The 18,286-nt window shown below is 40.8% G+C and overlaps 2 protein-coding genes across 3 annotated transcripts in view; both read right to left on the bottom strand.

Moving 5' to 3' along the window:
- The window catches only part of TMF1 (TATA element modulatory factor 1), a 21,783-nt gene extending 21,508 nt beyond the window's left edge, over positions 1-275 (bottom strand). The window contains exon 1 of the mRNA XM_019504783.1: positions 80-275. Coding sequence (XP_019360328.1) covers positions 80-221 — 142 coding nt within the window. The 5' untranslated portion in view covers positions 222-275. The remainder of the gene's footprint in view (positions 1-79) is intronic.
- A 1,034-nt stretch (positions 276-1,309) lies between these two features.
- Positions 1,310-18,080, bottom strand: UBA3 (ubiquitin like modifier activating enzyme 3). Of its 2 annotated transcripts, XM_019504784.1 has the most exons (18): positions 17,997-18,062; positions 17,857-17,898; positions 14,313-14,433; positions 13,323-13,403; positions 12,280-12,362; positions 10,952-11,032; positions 10,282-10,325; positions 9,925-9,989; positions 7,889-8,044; positions 7,650-7,752; positions 5,987-6,100; positions 5,632-5,685; positions 5,088-5,124; positions 4,928-5,009; positions 3,588-3,688; positions 3,397-3,460; positions 3,233-3,287; positions 1,310-2,150 (listed from the first exon to the last, which is right to left on the bottom strand). In XM_019504784.1, the coding sequence occupies exons 1-18, from the start codon at positions 18,014-18,016 to the stop codon at positions 2,062-2,064; spliced, it is 1,392 nt and encodes a 463-aa protein (XP_019360329.1). In that variant the 5' UTR covers positions 18,017-18,062; the 3' UTR covers positions 1,310-2,061. The 2 variants fall into 2 exon arrangements, with proteins under 2 accessions (XP_019360329.1, XP_019360330.1); XM_019504785.1 differs by lacking the exon at positions 17,857-17,898 and having other exon boundaries at positions 17,997-18,080.
- Positions 18,081-18,286: the final 206 nt, after the last annotated feature.

The following is an 18,286-nucleotide window of genomic DNA, read 5'->3' as shown; positions in this document are numbered from 1 at the left end:
ACGCGCTGTTGACACCGGGGCCGGCCCCGCCCCAGGCAAACGCGGCCTCGGCTCCCACGCCCCCGACCCGGGCACGTACCGCAGGCGCCGTCGGGGCGGGCAGGCTCGACCCAGGGCCCGTCCTCGGCCTGGATGTCCAGCACGCGGTCGATAGACTTCTGCGCCTGCGACAGCGCCTGCTTGGCGAAACTGGACAACTGCGACGCGTTGAACCAGCTCATGGCCCCGCCGCTCCTCAGGCCGCGGCCATGGCCGCTCCGCCCGCGCCTGCGCGCTGCGCCGCTCCACGTTGCCACCCTTTGTCACGTGGCCGCGCCTCAACGGCCGCCATAGTTGCCCGATCAACGCTCCTGCCCCTTCCGCCTCGGGGACTGTCATGGCGGACAGCAGGCTCCACTTCCGCCTCGGTATGTGTCATAGCGGAGCAGCGGCTTCTTCTTCCGGTTGCGCCTCGCCCTTGTTGCGGGGGTTGGGTTCGGAGAAGCGTGTGTGGCTCCGCGTCTGTTTTTTGCCCCCGCTGGGCCGCCGTAGCCGAGAAGCTGATAGTGGCAAGGGCAGAGCGGGTAGCAGAGGGTCCGGCTGCGCCACGAGGGTCCTGACCTTGCGGAGTTGTGTGGCTGGGCACGGGCCCAGGCAGCAGTCTGGCCTTTGCTGGCTTGGCAGACCAGGCACAGGGTATGCCCGGAGTCACCATCTACACGTGCTTAATCCCAGTTTACCCTGCCGTAAAACGGGCCCATCCCCAACAGTACTATCTTACGGCAGCGATATTTTACTGTGGCCTAATAGCATCACACAGGTAGAGGGTGACACTTTACTCCGCAGTTGAGCACATGCGTAGATGCACCCACTTGTACAGAGTCTTCGCAAGCAAGTCAAATCCTTGCTCAAACTGGTGGAGTCATTTCCAAGACTAGCTAACGATTACACCTCTGAATAAATCACCTGGTATCTCACTGCACTGAAACAGTGAGCTTGGTTTCTTTACACTATTAGTGTTCTGCTCTGTATCACGCTTACAAAATATTCCAGCTTGCTGTAATGTTTACTATTTCATATTCATTGTAAATGCAGCTGATTGCTCATACGAGTTTTTTGTACGTCATAAAATGATTCAGTCTCTCCCATGCATTGTCTTGAAGCATTTACTGTTTATTCTTCCTCCAGGCACAGATAGGGAAGGAGGCAGGAATTGCCTGAGTTCGTGATGCTCGCACCCAGCCACCCCCAACCCTTTTTTGCTCCTAAATAGTTACATGGTTGTAACTTTAAGCATTTTAATAGTGGTCACACAATCAGCAGACTAACGTTATCTTTTTGTTTTTATTAATAAATATCGTGACAGCATCAATAATAACCAAATACAACTCAGTCCTGAACATAAGTGGGTTTTTGACTGCAATACTGTACATAGCAGCCACTTGTCCGTTGCACATATACACAAGGAAATGCTTTTTCATGTACAGGTGTTCGTTTAGTTCAATTACATCGTCTTTTCCCCTATTTCGTAAACAACGCAATTAAGTCTTTTCAATACTTAGTATCTGTTAAGCAAATTCATAAAAATGAGTATTAAATAAACAAGCATAATGCTTATTTTCCTCTACAGCCCTCAGGTCTCAAGATTCAGGAAATGTATATGGGTTCTAAAATTTAAATTAAAATCACCATGGTTCTCTTTAAGGATATTCTTTTTGTACAGGTGGGCATTCAGATGCAGAACGGAACAACTCCTTTGATCATCACAGAACTGTCATGCATAGGAAGGAGCATCAGCATTATTTTAAGAGTATCAACACACATTGAAAAAAACATTTATCACTGTATCAGGGCTCTCTGTACATTAAAAGGAGCATTTATACAAGTACCATCCACCAAATATTGGCTTCTAAGAGAGTCAGTTCTAAAATATAGGTGATTCTTTTGGGATAAATGAACTTCCAGCAATGCTGTTACTAAAAAGGACATTTTAGGTTACATTTAAACATGCACATAGAGTACATTTGTTTGACAAGGTGTGCAGACTTCTCCCAATGAATGTGGGAATCAATTGTGTGTAAATTAAGTAGTAAAATGAAGCTTGAACAGCATAGTCTGTGGAGTAGTAACATCAGCCACTGCAAGTTCTTGGCCATCCACGAGACCAAGTTCTGAAAGGGGAAAAAAAGAAGATAAGTGTGACAGTTTTGCAAATTTAAAAACACAAGTCTGTCACCTCTAAGAAAGCTAGAGGAGTTGTGTATACGTGTGTTAGATTTAACAGCTTATTCACTGAATTACAGTGAAGTTGACTAACACAAGGTATTTGTCAAGAACAAAACAGGCTAGATCTAAACAAGTTCTAGCTCAATGATTACCTTATTTGCTGGGTAATGTATTTTTAATGGGATCTGTTCATACAAGTGATACTGCAAGAGAGGGGAGCTCATGTCTAGAGTAACTTACAGGAAAGTGAGACAGCAGGAAAATTTACATCTTCACTGACTGCCTGTTTTGTATGCTTACCAGCACAGCACCTAGTTTCTTTACTATTTATTCCATTCAGGAAGAGCACATACCAACTGCAGATGCTTCCTCAGCCTGACAAAGGGTATTTAAACCCAAAAGCTTGCCAAGAAGAATTTTTCCAACTATCTGAGTTGGTCTAATAAAAGATATCAGATTCACCCAAAGAACCTTGTCTGTCTGTGTCCTTAGACCAACACGACTACAACCTACACCCCTGTAACAGCAGGAAAAACAATTTGGAAGCATATTCTGCTGCAGAGCAGAACCAGGGAAGTGAGAATGGAAAACAATCAAGAAATTTCTCACTCCCCTTTGTCTTTTGCAACATGGTTAAAATTCCAAAGGGAAACAGATAGCAAACTGCGTTGAAAATCCTAATCAGAGGTAAGTTATCCTTACAGTTTCTCTGCCACAAAAAACTAGGTACAGAACCATTAGGCACCGAGTATTTTGTAATAAATCAATAAATCCTTAAGTTTCATAACAGCACAGCAATTTCTACCTTTCCATGTAACAAAATGGCAAACCAAGGTCTCTAACACTAGGTATGTCCTAATTTCATTTAATTTCTATCCAATGCAACTTGCAACCAATTTAAGATATCTGTTCCTTATACTGTTTTGCAGTAATAGGAGGACGAAGTGCAGCTTGCCACAGAGGTAAAACAGAACACTGGAACCATGAATCACTTAAACTGTAACTTTGCAAGTCAGTTTGACAATACCTTTCAATGTCTTCGAAAGATTCGGCCTTGTTCGTTCTTCAATTGAAGCTACAGTCTGGGTGGGGGGAGGGAAGAGACAAGAAACACTTTATTTTCAATTAAACAAGGCAGCAAACTTACACAGAGCTTCAGTAACTATGCAGAATTATGACAATAGAAATTACCTGTAAATAAAGTGTTTTATTCCCCCCATACATCGTTGCTGTGATTGCTGGAGATTTCATTTGCCTGCGTGAAAAATATGAAAAAAGTAGATAGGAAACACATCGAGCAAGTTTGTTTTAAAAATAAATATTAACATGCTGCAAAACAACAAGTTCCTCAAAATAAGTAGCCAGAATAGTTACACACTTACAATGAAGCATTAGTTGTCAAGTAATCCAAGACCTCCTGCAACTTAGCAGATGGAGAAAATTCTATATTTTGGGGGAGCTGGCTGCAGGCAGGACAATTTTCCTACAAGAAAAGTTATATAGGAATCAGGTTTATAACAACAGATAGTTCCAAAAACATAAATGCCAGTAAAAACTTTGCCATTTACAATTATTTGTGAAATGTATTCATCCTTAGATTTAGAAATAGTAGCACTTGTGTGCAAATTAAGGATGCAATCCAGTTCCCAGTACACCCGATTGGAACATTTCCATCAGCTTTTTAATTGGGCTTGGTTTCAAGCCCTTAGTTATTAACATACAACAAGCATTTTTTGCATACACAAAGCAGGACAGCCAGCCTGTAATATGTCTGGTTTAACATCTGGGGTTAATATGGTAGTCTTGTTACTGAACAAACAAGGGTGTTAGGACAAATGCTGTTGTGTCATTAGACATTGTATTTTGTTCCGTGGGTTACAATTCTTCATGTCAGAACAGTAAAGCTTCCTTGCTATACATTTAGCTCTCCAGACAGATACCGTTTTCCTCCAGGTAGACTGGCAAAAGCAAATGCTGAAGTTAAGAATTTAACCACCTAAAAAACACCTTTTCTAAATAGTTTTTTAAAGAAGTTATGCCAGTTCTTTTTTAAAGAAGTGGCATGCCAGCATCCCAACGCAAGTAGCTGATAGAAAATGCTTCCTGCAGCAAGAACTACTTGTCTTAGGAATTGAGAAACCTTGGCCTGACAGGTATCAATATTTCTTCATTAAGTCACCCAACAAATTTTATCTACCCTATAATGAATCTAGGTAAAGCAGAGGCAGGCCTTTGGTTCAGCTATCAAATAAGCCCCTTCTATTTTAATTGATGACACCCAGTGGAACAATACTACTGTTTATTGAGGATGTGGAAGCCTGGAGCAAAGAAATTTCTTCCCAGAGTAACAGCACAGTGCCTGGGGTGTAAAGTACACTTGTCATACATTAAAGATACCTTGTGAACCCTGAGCTCAACTACTATTCACCTTAGTTAATTTGATAAGGGAAAAGTCTTGCTACTCTGAGAAACCGATTCATCTACAGACTGCCACCACTATTAAACTAAACAACCACACAAATGCACATAAAAAATCCTATGTATTAAGTTAAGAGTCAGTTATATTTTTTAATACTAGGAAAATATTTCCGTACAATGGTGGGAGCCAAAGAAATTCAATTTTAAATTTAACAAATAAGTATCCAATTGCTATTGCAAAAGGTACTACAACAAATCGAGAACAACCTCAGAAGCCTAGAGGCTCAGGTGTAATAGTACTGACCTTTCTCTCAGCTTCAAATGTATACGTATAGAGTCCATCTACATCATTGAACACCAAGTAATTGTTAAGAGGAATGTATGCACTGTAATGAGAAATGTGTTAGTGTTTATACAAATAACCTTGCTGAAAATATTTATGTTATTAAAAACCAACACATTACCTTGTAGCTATTTTAAAAACTTCACTGGCACATACAGCTGGAAAGGGAAAAACAGTTACTTTGTTCTCAAATCTCAGAACACACACATACATGCACGCATGCAAAGTCAATATATTGCATAAATAAGGGAAAAATAAGAGGTTCTATCCAGCATACTGACAGGAAGCTCAGAGGCTACATACTAATGTGATTTTGACATGAATTCAAGGCAGTTTTGGAGGCAGCTTGCATTATTCCTCCCATCTCTCTCATCTGAGGCAAGCTTTTGCTTACTCCCACAGGAAGATCAAAATTCAGGCAAGACCAAAGTTGCTGCCATATGAAGGCAAAAATAGGGTAATAAAAAAAAAAGAAAGTGGGCCAATCAAAGTGACAAAACCCAGCTGCAGCCACACTAGCCCTCGAATCCTTAATTGCCTAGGAAAAGCTCAGTATTTATTGAGAATAGGTGGAGTGAAGTACAGCTTGCATTCTAGATGCTAGGAACTTCTACTGAAACATGAAGCCACATGTACAAAAGCATTGCCTCCTGGTATTACTATACCTGCGATGACTGCATTTGTAGATGCCACAGCTGGAATGATCCGCTTAACCACCCCTGCCAAGGTAAAACACATAGGTTTGTTTTTTCCAGAAATGATTTTCACGTGACGAATTATGTTATGCAAAACTGGTGATGGTTTTGACTGCAGATGGGTATACCTGAAATCACTTTACACCGCCTCCCATTTATGATTTCCACAATAGACATTCTAGACATTCTTCTAGAATAGGTAAAACTGTATTTTGAAGTTTTGTACATAAAGCCAGAGACACAGCTGAATACCTTCTGAACAAAGAGGCCATCATTTGCAAGATGGTACTCTGCACTAACATCGACTAAAATACCATTCTCTTACCTTGAGTTAGTCTGTACGTAACACCTTTAATGTTAAACTGTGATGCTCTTTCTAAAGCTCTTTGGTAAATCCACTGTATGTGATCTGGATCATCTCCATCCAAAGGAACACACTCTACAAGAAAGTTAGAGGGAAAAAGACAAGTTTGTTTAAATCTATTATAGCTCTTTGTAAATACCAACATGCCATGGATTAACACAAACTTGCAGTTTCTCGATGAGTTTTGGTGAAAATTAACCCACAAGCTTGCAGGTGTTGGCAAAACTACTTCATTAAATCAGACTTCCACACACATTATACCCTGATGTAAGCCTTATATAAAAATCTGCAAGGTGAGGTTGTGGGGTCAGCCAGGAAGTGTCATTGTTGGGAGCGAGAAGACTGGAACAGGGAAAGCCTGGTTGAATACAAAATAATAATGCAGGAGTGGGATGCCAGTCTGAACAGGTAGGGAGACTGTTCAGCACAATTCTCTTCAACTCAAATCCAGCTGAGGGGCTCTCCTCCCCCCATGGGTTTTACTGAGGTAAAAAGGATGAACAGATGGAAGATGAGGTGTTTTGAGTAAGATCCATCCCTCCACATTTAGCAATCTCTGGAGGGTTTGACATGGGAGATTGTGTGCGCCTTTTAAAAATCCTACAGGGAACCATTAGGCCAAAACCACCTGCTGATTTTAACTGTGCATGTTCATATTTTTTACCATTAAGTCTGGAGCATATCTTTTCAGAGTGATGGGCTGCAGACTAGCTACATGGTCTCAAGTGCTAGGAATGTACACTATTTTAAAAAAGCAATGTTAAAAGTCAGTAGACCAAAAAGTCAGAGCCATTTTTTCCCCTTTAAATAATGACTGGGTTTTGCAAAGAGGCTTGTATTTGCTTCTCCAAAATCCGTAGGGTACCAGTACTTTTTTTTTTTTTTTTAAAGAAAAGATAAATGGCAATGATTTTAAAACATAGCAGCAAAGTCATTTGTATATGTAAGCAACATTTACACTTTGACAGTTTATGTAAACGTCAGTTGTTGAAACTGACTTTTACTTACGCAAGATACTTCAAAAACAAGTATTGAACTCAGTAAAAATATTATATAAACAAATTAAAATTCAGTGAATTACTGCATCACACAAAGGTAAAGCTATGAAAAGCTTAAACTACCATAACATGAATATCTTATTCTGTGTCAATTATCCAGCATAATAGCAGCATGTATTTCAATAATGGAGTCATTCACAGAAACTCAATGAAAAAATTATACATCTGTATATGTCTACATAAGTAGAAAACACAGTTGCATTACTGCCTCCAAACAATCACTTCTCAGTTCTTTTTTCTGCTGATGATGCGTATGAATTTAAATGAGCAACATGTGAAGAAGCCAGTAACTGTTTATTCAACAGGATAAGTCTATTGTTTTTCTAACTGTAGTCACAAAATGTTTGCTTCAGGCTGTAAACTGGCAGAGTACTTTAATTCAACAGCAAATTCAGCCAGCCTGTGTTTGTTTTTTTTAAGATACAAAATGCAAACTAAAAAGCAAACAAAAAGTTACCAAATTTATGTCTGCCTTTGGCACAAATAAGCATCAAAAGAAATTTTGATTATCTAAACACCAATGGTCCATTACAAACACCTTTGGATCAATGGAGTCTATCAATTACCTCCAAAAGGTTGTTCCTTTGGCCACTGCAATATCCTGACATACTCGATACAGTGTTCAGGTAACCTGGGCATAGATGCAATGGTGCACATTGGAAAATTGATCTGACAAGGAAAGATCATAAAATAAATTAAACACAGCCTGTGAGGAAGTGGAGAGGAAAGAAGTGGCGCGGGAAGAGCAGGCAACAAAACAAAAGAAATGGAATGCTTACTATAAAAATAATCAACACCAGGTTACCTGTGGTGGATAAAGTTCAAGAGTGCATTCAACACATGCCGTCATGCCAGGAATAATCACACGTGCATTTCCTTTGAAGCCTTCTGTCCCTCCATCTATCAAAGGTATGATGGAACTTGGATCTAGTACACCATCTTCATAGTGTAAAAATGACATCTAATGAAATCAGAGTTTGCACAGGTTACATTCAATTTTATACTGTGGGAATTTCTCTCTTTCTTGAAGATATAACACAGGAGGATGTACTAAGGAACAGCAAAGAACTAGTTCTTTACCATTTATAAACACCTCTCTAATGCATTTGTTCTTGTTTCCCTGTGGAGGCTCACCAGTTATCTTGGACCCCATCCCCAAAACATGTCTTAACATAACACAGAGGAGAAAGATTTGTTTCCTGGCCAAGAGATTAATTTGCTGTCCTGATTCACATGAACCATTCTCTCCAGGCAGCAAGGTAGAGAACAGGCATCAAGGAGAAGCCAGTGGCAAGAGGCAGGCTGCCTGGTCCCCCTCCCCAACTACTGCCTTCCTTGCTACAGAGTGCAGGGGACAAATTTAAGACAACCGCCCAATATATTCCAGACATGGAAAAATTATTTCAAAGTGATAACTTTCTATTTCTAGAATCTAATTACTGGGGAGGGGGGGGTCTTAAATTCGAAGCCACCTTGGATTCAGGTAAATACAGTACATGAGAATGTAGCAGACAGTTATATCAGACAGATGTAGACATTATTTACTGATATGGAACTCCATGCAGAATTGCTGATGGCATGCTCTCAGCATTAAGCGCACAAGCTAAGGACCCCTACTTTGTACCTGTCGCTAAATGATCAGCCCTATGGTACTGTGCTGACAAGATCAAGTACCTACAAATAGCTTTACACATCTCAGGCAGACATCCTGATGAAATGGTGCGGACAAGGGTGCAGTTTGCTGGAGATGTGAGCAATCATAATAGGATAGTTTGTGAGATTCTACACAAAACGGTTTAAGTGGGCAGCTCTGCTCCAAGTAATTCAAATACCTTACATTTAGGGGTCTAACCAACTCAAGGCAGCAGCCAGCTGATTTCACAGGTAGATGGCCCATTTTTGTGGGTTTATCATAGCAGCCCCCCCATGCCTCTGATAGGCTATGGGGTCCTGGTGGCCCCACCCTCCACTGATTGAGAAAGAGGGCTGTCCATCATACAGCCCCCAACCCTCACCACTGATTGGCCAAGAGCAGTCATGTGGCCCCACTCCTTGCTACGGATTGGTGGAAAGGGGCATGGCCACAGGCAGTCCTCTCTGCCAATCAGCGGTGAGGGGTAGAGGCAGCTATCTTGCTGGCTTGCCTTTGTGCCGGCAGCCCCCTTAGTGCCAGGCTGTGCCACTGGGGAGCCAGCATTTTATTTTCAGAAAATTTTTCCCCATGGATTTTGTGGACCACACCAGCAACAACACAGACTTCGTCCTGTCACCTTTTACTGTGTTTTATCGTTTCATAGTTTCTAGGGTCAGAAGGGACCTGAGCAGATCATCGAGTCTGACCCCCTGCCATTTAGTTTTGGCTTGGAAGGATGAGTCCAAAGCATTAAAAAAAGATAACTGTTTCCTTGCTCATTTCATGTCTAGCCTCTCAGATGCAAACAAAGGGCCAAAATAGTACCAATTATGCTGGCAGATTTTGTGAACCAGACAGTTGTTCAGCAGGATGAGCAACATTTTACCCAGCACACACTCAAGATAAACTAGCCACCTACCTTCAACAGCCTCAAAATCCTGATCTAATTTACATCTAAAACCTTAGGTGACGCTTTTTTCACAAGACATAATATGGTAACATGTGTTTACTAAAATCCAGTGTTACAAGCATAAAACAAAGATAAAAATACATGCAAACATAATGTAAAATGCAGGTCTTGATCGATACCTTAACCAGTTTTACTGTGCAAAAGCCTTTTATTTTATATTACTGCTATAATTTGCACAAAACTGTTAGTTTAATTTAAATAGTGAATAATTAAAAAAAATATTAAATAAAGTCTTTACCAGCATGCCATTTATCCATCTTCTTGCAATTATAGAGTCCAGACCACATACAATAATATGAAATTCTAGAAGAGAAAGTGTTATTTAAATTGTATACCAGTGTATGTTTCCCAAAGTAGACAATATATTTTGTCAATGAATTTTAAAATAGAAATAAAATGCAGTCCCAATATCTACCCTATGTTGCCCACAAGCAAGTTCCATCTAAGTTTTAGTCTTTACCCAAAAATATTGTCTGCATAACTGCACAGGGACAATAAAAAAATGAACACCTTGATGGAAAAAAACCCAGCAACCATTATAATCTTTTCTTGAAGCACAAGTGGAGAATCTGTATATTTAGGAAATATCACTTACGTCGATAGAAAGCTTCATCCATATCTTGAATCTTTTTAAAATGTCTGAATGTACAGGCAGTAAAGGAATTATATGATTTGAGCATCTTTATAATCAAGTTTAGGTGAAACACAAACTCGGTATTTAAAAAAACAAACATACAAATATTTAATAGTGATCAGAGAACTTAAAATTCATGGAAACTGTTCAAGTCATCCAAGAGGGACATGGACATTTGGGCTTGGCAATTTTCTGAAGTTTTTCAGATATTTCATTCTAGTTGAATAGATTCATATTGACCAGAGGATCTTGCAAATACTAATAAGATACTTTATGAAATAAAATTCAACAGATATGCTAGAAAATATTTCAGGATATTAGACTTCAAAGCACCAACCAGTTGCCTGTTCCTGTCAATGACACCTGTGATGAAGTCACATGCAGAGGTCATGTTATATCAGTTTGACAAACCTGAGCTGCCCAGGCAAAGTGACTGACTGCCCATGCATGTGTCCTACGTTCTAGGAGCCAGAGCTGGCCCAAGAATTTTAGCCATTAGTCCAATGAATGTGTTTTTTTGTTGAACAAATGGAAAGGGCAGAAGTTAGATTCTTTAAATAGCCTGACCACCCACAGGCTATTCGTAAATGCTAGACATCTCAGTGGCTGTTACTGGTCTAGAGAAGGATACGATACGACAGCACAATTAGGGATTCGGCTGTTCAGGAATTCTGCTGCAACCTCTGCTTTAGGTCTTCCAACATCTTTGGATCTGCAAGAGAGTGCTTTCAAAACTGTTATTCTAGTAGCACCCATTCATTTTGGTGACAATGCCTCTCCCAATACTGTAAGGCAGGACAACTTACTAATATAAGTACTGTAAGGAGTATGCCCATCATTTCTTTGATGGCATTTACTCAAACTTCAGACAGTTGGCAAACATAAGACAGTTTTCTATATAGCTTCAAATAGCAATTGTCACCAAACCTGAAAAACGGGTTTTTGTTCATTTGTTTTTTATTAGCAAGGAAAACAGCATTTTTGAAGTTGATACTGCAACGTACACAAATTCTTTGGTGGTATTACCCATTCCATTTCCTCAGGCATCAACAATACTGTTCTGCTTAAGAGATTTATTCTCTTGAAAGAGGCGCAATACTTGCGTCCAACTGAAATTTTTTTCTGTACTGTTAACTAACTCGCATCTCAAAGTTCAATTGATGGTTAAAACATATTAAACCAAAATGTGAGGCAAAATCTCTTCTCAAATTGGCATGGCAATTCCCACCAAAATCAAATGAAGATAAAAAAAATGAATTGTGTGTTTAGAAAGGCTAAGAGAATTTGTTACATTTTAGTTGCTGTAGCCATTGATCAACTAATATTTCAATATTAGTATTTCAGTATTCCAGATGCAGAAGTCACCAAAGAATACAAGTACTTACATATTCCCTATTTGCTATTATGCCAACTACGGCCGGATTAGAATTTTGTTTTAATTTTATAAACCTATCAAATTTCCTCAGAGAAATTAAATTTGGAAGAGACTATAATCTAGGTTCTCCCTTGGCCAAAACAATAATTTTCTGCAGTGTATTTTCTCAGTTCACTTTGATACACAGCACTTGTTTCTTCTTGGTACGATGAAAAACAGTAAGACTTTTCTCATTTAAAACATTAAGTATTAAAACATTACTGAATATTTGCATATTTCTACACAAACATATTCAAGAAACAAAGGTTAGTAACTGGCAAAATTAAAGGTAACTGCTTTGCATCTTGTGTACTTGTTTCAGCCTATAAATTTTTAATCTGGATGCAAGACACAATGAAGTAAAAATAATACATTTACTTTATAAATGTGCAAGTGATTACACAAAAGGCAAAGCAATGCATAATCAGACCTGAGGATTAGTAAAGCACAGCTATTATCTTGATCTGAACTATACTGAGAGTAAAATATAAATGTATTTTGATCAGGTTTGAAAAAGAATTTAAAATAATGGAATTATCACTTACCGAAACAGAAACTGTCTATTCAGATTAGAAACGTCTATAGTGTCCATGTCAATAACATGGATCTGTCTAAAACCAGACAGTGCCTGTGGATAAAATCAGTGAAGAGAATAAGAGGAAGTGAGATGCTCATATGGTCATATTAAAACACATCTCAAATGCTTGTAAGCCAACCTCTGCTGGAATCTAGAAATATCTTCTCAACTGATTACAGATTGATAATATTAATACTTCTGGCTTTTTCTAGCAACAAATATCCTTTGCCTAGATTTAAAAAAGCCCACTGGCTATAGCTGTAGAAGACTACATTTTAGGCTTAAGGGATGGCTTATTCCAACATTAGTTTTGCAGGAATAAATTTAAAAATCTGAAATATTTAGAGTTAGGATATACTGCTTAGTATGCATTAACATTTCCTGTAAACTAAGCAATTAATTTCTAGTCGGGTATAATTATTCTCCAATTAAAATGTTGATCCCAAAAGTTAGTGAGTGTTTGGATAAACTGGATTAAAAGCGTTTCAAGTGGTCAAAGTATGCTTTGAAGCTAGTACATTAACAAAGTGAATGAGATATTCACCTTGAAATACTTGACATAATATTTTTAGCCCAAACAGCTGCAGTACAAGCAAATTAGCAGTACACTGGTCTTCAGTAACCTACTTTTACAAGTGAACGTTAGGGGACAGAATGGTGTCATGTGTTCTTAACTTATGAAAAAAAACATTTCTCCCTCACTTCCAAGGTTCAGAAGTGACAAAGCAGAAAATTAATTATTTTACAATAATAAGGTATTTTCAACAACAATTTCAGAGTTAAATGTCAATCAGGGGGCTCTTCAGGTCTGTACTCAAATCAAAGCTGAAAGTGAGTGCAAAGAGTAGACTTCAAGTTGAACTATTAGCATTTACATAAAATGCTTAAGAAACTGTGTACAGAAGCTATTTAACTTACTTCAGTGAAGTTGCAGTTGGAACTACAGTATGGTTCCTCACCCATAAAAGAAAATGAGGATCACAAGAAACAGCTGAAAACAAAAGTAATTACCAGATTTTTCAGGAGTTCGCATCCTAATCCTCCTGCTCCAATAACTAGAACTTTACATGTGCTTAACAAAAAATCAAGAGCCTGTAAAGAATGGAAAAAAGAACATTAATATGTTGAAGAGAAAACCATAATTTGCTTTGCAGCATCATAAGACTACCACCATTAATACAGATAGATACCCAATAATCTATTCATAAAACATTTAGATCTGCAACAGAACAAATCACCCCTTTATCTGTATACAGATATTGGACTTCAGCAGTTATTCAGTGCCTGCAGTTCTAATACCCTGACTTTAATAAGAGCAAGATGTCTAGTGATTTCACCGCTGCCTTCATTTACTTGCATTTTATTTTGTTTCTGAAATAAGCAGCATCTCCACCTCATTCTCTCTCAGTGACAAAGTTTGTTAAAAGATATTATGTTGCTTTCCTCCTGCTGAAGACATCTACTAAAAGGAGGTACAAAATGAAAACAAACACAAAGATATAAAATACTGCTATCCCAAAGAGCATTCATATTTTTGCACTGTGCGGCTGCTCTCCATGAACTGTTCCACCATATACCCACCACAAGCCAGAGGCAGACAGAATAGCTTTGCCCATTCCTACTAAAATGACTCCCTTCCCAATAATAGAACTGCTTATATTGAGCTTAATTTTAAATAAAGTTAAGAATTTCTCATAAATGAAGCAAAAATTATCTAAATCCAGGAGAGAGAAATATTATTTTCTGTTGAATTTCAGAAGCTGTGGTGTGCAGTTTAATTAGCACATACAAACTCTCTTAATCTGGCATAAATCTGTAAAAAGGTATTCATTATACTGTATTTTCTTGTAAAAAATAAGTGTTGTTTGCTTAACTCTAAAGATAAGTTTTTTGCATGCAGTTTAGGAATCTGACATTGCTGGATGATAAACTAATGAACATCTTTATATTAGCCTGCAACACACACTATGAATAGTTTTATTTAAAATAAACATTTCTCACTTGAGTGCCTGGCTCGAAATCAGGGTGTGTGAATGGTCCAGATCGCTCGAGGAATTTCTTTACATGGTTCCAGCGATCCTCCCAGTCTCCAGTGTCCCCACACCCACCATCAACAGCCATTCTGCACAGAACATAATAAATTAAGCCGCAAAAAATCAGTAAAGAAAATGCCATACCTCTACAATTTACATTTCAACCAAGGAAAAGAAAGGAAACCGAATCATTGGCCAGCCTTGCAAATACATCCACACATTCTTACTTTATTCGGGTAACTTAAGCACATGCATAAGCATTTGAGTGACTTGGTTTATTTGGGTAACTAATGAGCAATACCATAACTCTGCACTAGAGTCAAACAGAAATGAACATTTCATACTACATCTGGCTACTAGTCAGTGAAGGACCTGAAAATTAAAAACTGGGTGTGCTCTTCTGTTTGTCTATTTCATTCCTGAAGCATAAAAAGACACTGAAAAGGAGTTTTTCCTCAACACTTCTATTATTTCTGAGGATAAGAGCCAAGTCCTCAAGTCTCAACTAATTCTTTTCATCAGACTTCCTAGATATATGTAGTTATCAGCATTTAACTGATTGATAGCTAGAATCCAGAATTACCAATAGTAACAAACCCTGACACTCCATTCTCCAAATCTCCTGTGCATTTTAGGTAGGTAAGTACATGTTAACAAAACTTCCAGTGTTGTGAAACGTCTTATTAAAAGTTCCTTAATTAACCAGGTGTCATTTTAATTAGCCCATTTGCTTGTCGCCCACAAAATTTTCCAAGATAGAAAATCTGAACTTCTGAAGTATTTATATTTTTTAATCAAGATATTTATAGTACAGCATTTCCCCCATATTTTGATGCTCAGGTTTTCAGAATTTTGAATGGTAAGATAAACTGATCTCAATACATTTCAAAATTTCTTACTGGAATACTTCAGAACCAACATTTTCATTTCAGCTTCCTTTTTTAATTTTAAATCTCCAGATTGTAATGCTTCTTCTAAACTAGTCTACATAAGAGTAATGAAGTCCTGCTCCAAAATAGCACACTTCCAATTTTTAAATCTAATTCAATTCAGTTATATAATTACTGCTCAGTGTTACTAGGAATCTGTACAAATTATAAAATAGCTTTGTCAGTTTGAGCATGCACGCTCAACTTTTCATAAATAAAGAATGCATTTTTTTTTTCTTACTACAAGCGTTCCTCATATTTCTCATACATATTGAGAGCTTGGTTCAATAATGGTGCGGATTTACCATCTTTGCCCTCACAACAAAATTAAATGGTGCAAGATGGTGTGCAGCCTTTTCTTTCTACCTAAAATTTAAAAGATGGACAATAAGATCAGTCCAATGTGGGTTTAATTCATGTACAAAGCATAACTTTATTTAAAAAGAGTAACTAGGAAACAACAACTTGTAGGAAAGAAATGTTCCAATATTTCACATCTATGTAACATTTTGACAGGCTGCCCAAATCACCCTTGGCTGGCTTCTAACTTTAGTTGAACTACTCTAGTTATTAATTTATGAAGAGTGTACTAAACCAGTGTCTCTTAATTCACACTGAATCTTGCAATTGATTCTCCATACATGCAAGTTACATTTCAGAAATATTCTTAACTTTTTTTATTTGAATCATAAACTTCAATCTGTATTCTGTCATCTATAGTTTGACATCTCTGCTGGAAATGAGTGCATACCTGTGCTCAGTGGCATTAAAAATTATTTTTGTCTTCTTTGTGTAGTTTCAGTGAACACAGCCACTGCTGAGCCCTGAAGGGTGCATGTCTCTTACTTTAGCATTAAACTTGGGTAGTAACATTCGGTTCCAATTTGTGATTTTAATTCAGTTTATTCTGGGGAAGAGCTAGATATTTCAAAGGTAGGCCAAATCTCAGTCATCTGACTTGTGACCTAAAAATTCGCTTTCAAGGGGGTTTGTAAAGTTTTCACTACTGCAATATTAGGGCATTAACAAGTCTCTTGCATGTAAGAACGCCAATCAAAATTTTACAAGGTGTGCAACTGAAAGCTGCTTTCAATCATCACAGTTTTTGCATTGCCTCACACCCTCGCACTCCTTCCTTCCCTGTTCCCAAAGCTCACGCTTTTGAGGGTCTCTGTCACCAGCATGCACCCACACAATGCAACATGGCCAAGGGCACTCGTGACCCCCAGGGCACCCTGCACAGGCCCATACACTGTCTGTGAATCTCTCCCCCTCTCCTTTCCCTTTGGGGAGGGGGTCACAAGCAGGTGGAAGGGGGCAGGGGTTCCCACACGGGCTTTTGGGGGGAGCTAGGTTAGGTGCACAGAATACAGAGTTGAATAAGCACGAGCAGCTATTCTGTAGCCTAAAGTTCACAAGCCAAACAGCTAGCTGCTCCTAACCTGCATACCCCTCCCCAGACCCAGCCTCTCCCGCTCCTGTCTGAGCTCCCCAGCACTGCCAGCCTGCACTCACGCCAAGCCCCAGCGCCCCACTCAGGGTGAGCCCTTCCCCAGCCCCAGCTGCTCAAGCTACATTTAGCTCCCATACCACCCGGCAGCAGTTTCCCCAGCCTCCAGGCCCTGCAGGAACCAAGTGGCACCCGCTCCTGCAGCCCTACCCTGGAGCCACCTGCAAGCTGCTTCCCTGCTCAGCCCCGGCCCTGCTCCGAACCCATGCTCTGACCCACCTACTCCAGCCCAACTACAGACACCCCGACCTCCCAACCCCTGCTCTGACCCACCTACTCCAGCTGCCCCGACCTCCCAACCCCTACTCTGACCACCTGCTGTAGCCCCAGATACATCAGGGCTAAGGGGGTCAGGGCAGCTGTATCTGGGGCAACAGTGTCAGGTCAGGGCTTGGGGTGGAGGCAGCTGTAACTCACCTGCCCTGCCCCAACCTGAAACCAGCCCCAGCTGCCAACCCCTCCCTGCTCTAACCCTGATACAGCTGCCCGCATAGCCCTCCTCAAACCCACCTGCCCTGACCCCCAGCTTCAGCTGCCAAGAGCCCCCTCCCCAACCTAATACAGCTGCCTGTCCCCCACATAACCCACCTCCTCTACCTCCTGACACAGCCTGGACACCACCACCCCCGTAACCCACCTCCTCTACCCGGGCACAGCCCGGACCCCACCGCCCTACCCTGCCTGGTCCTTGTGCTGCCGCCACCCTGCCCCACAGCCCTGCCAGATCCCTAAAGAGGAAACCAAGCTCCACACAAAAGAAACTATCGCACACTGCCAAAAAAAAAAAAAAATTAAATAAATGATGCTGCCCAGCCTGTTTTTTATCTCCTGGGTAGGTCTCGCAGCCAGTCGTGGAGGAGCAGGGCCAGGGTGCGCTTCGGGGTTTTGCATCATAAGTGCACCCCTCATTTTCGAGCAATTTGGGGCTCTCCTGCCCATCCCATCGTGTGTGTGTATGTGTCCCACCACGTGCACCTGGCAACGCTGCTCCCCCCCAACCCCAGCCTGCCCCAGCCCCTCAGCCCGGCCTCCCCGGCTCTGCTCTGCTGCCCGGCCCGCAGCCCCGCACTAACCCATCCGCCAGCAGCTCCTCTATCCTCCTTCTTTTCTTCTCCCTAAAAAGAGAGAGAATAAAAGAAGGGTCAGTCCCGCGCTGCAGAGCCCGGGGCCCACCCGGCCGGGGAGCGGGGGAGGGGCCCGCCCGGCTACTTACGGCTCCGCGCCATCCGCCATTGCTCCCGTTCTGGGGACTCGCCGGGCGCCACGCGGCTAGAGCGGCGCCTCAGAGCATCGAGTCAGCGAGAGGACAGAGAGGCCCGCTCAGGGATGGGCGGAGCGGGCTGACTGGGAGGGGTCCGCCAATCGCCTTAGTGACAGGGTTACGTCACGGCCGTGCGCGGGTGCGGAGAGTAGTGCGCAGGCGCCGGAGAGCACTGCTCCTTCAGGGCAGGCAGGGGGCAGGCGTTTGGGTAGAGCCTGGTCCCTAGTGCAACGCACAGCGCT

The sequence above is a fragment of the Gavialis gangeticus genome, unplaced genomic scaffold (assembly GCF_001723915.1).
Source record: "Gavialis gangeticus isolate Ggan-Ray unplaced genomic scaffold, GavGan_comp1, whole genome shotgun sequence".
NCBI classification, from domain to species: Eukaryota; Metazoa; Chordata; order Crocodylia; family Gavialidae; genus Gavialis; species Gavialis gangeticus.
The sequence above is the reverse complement of the archived record's forward strand: the minus strand, read 5'-3'. Positions and strand labels throughout refer to the sequence as shown.

Bases quoted from the DNA above. Each gene is read 5' to 3' on its own strand.
- UBA3 (XM_019504784.1), bottom strand. From the start codon at position 18,016: ATGGCGGATGGCGCGGAGCC. The intron at 17,899-17,996 runs GTAAGTAGCCGG...CTCTCTTTTTAG, and splicing joins ATGGCGGATGGCGCGGAGCC to GGAGAAGAAAAGAAGGAGGA. The intron at 11,033-12,279 runs GTAAGTGATAAT...ACTCTCTTGCAG, and splicing joins AATAGACAGTTTCTGTTTCG to ATCCAAAGATGTTGGAAGAC.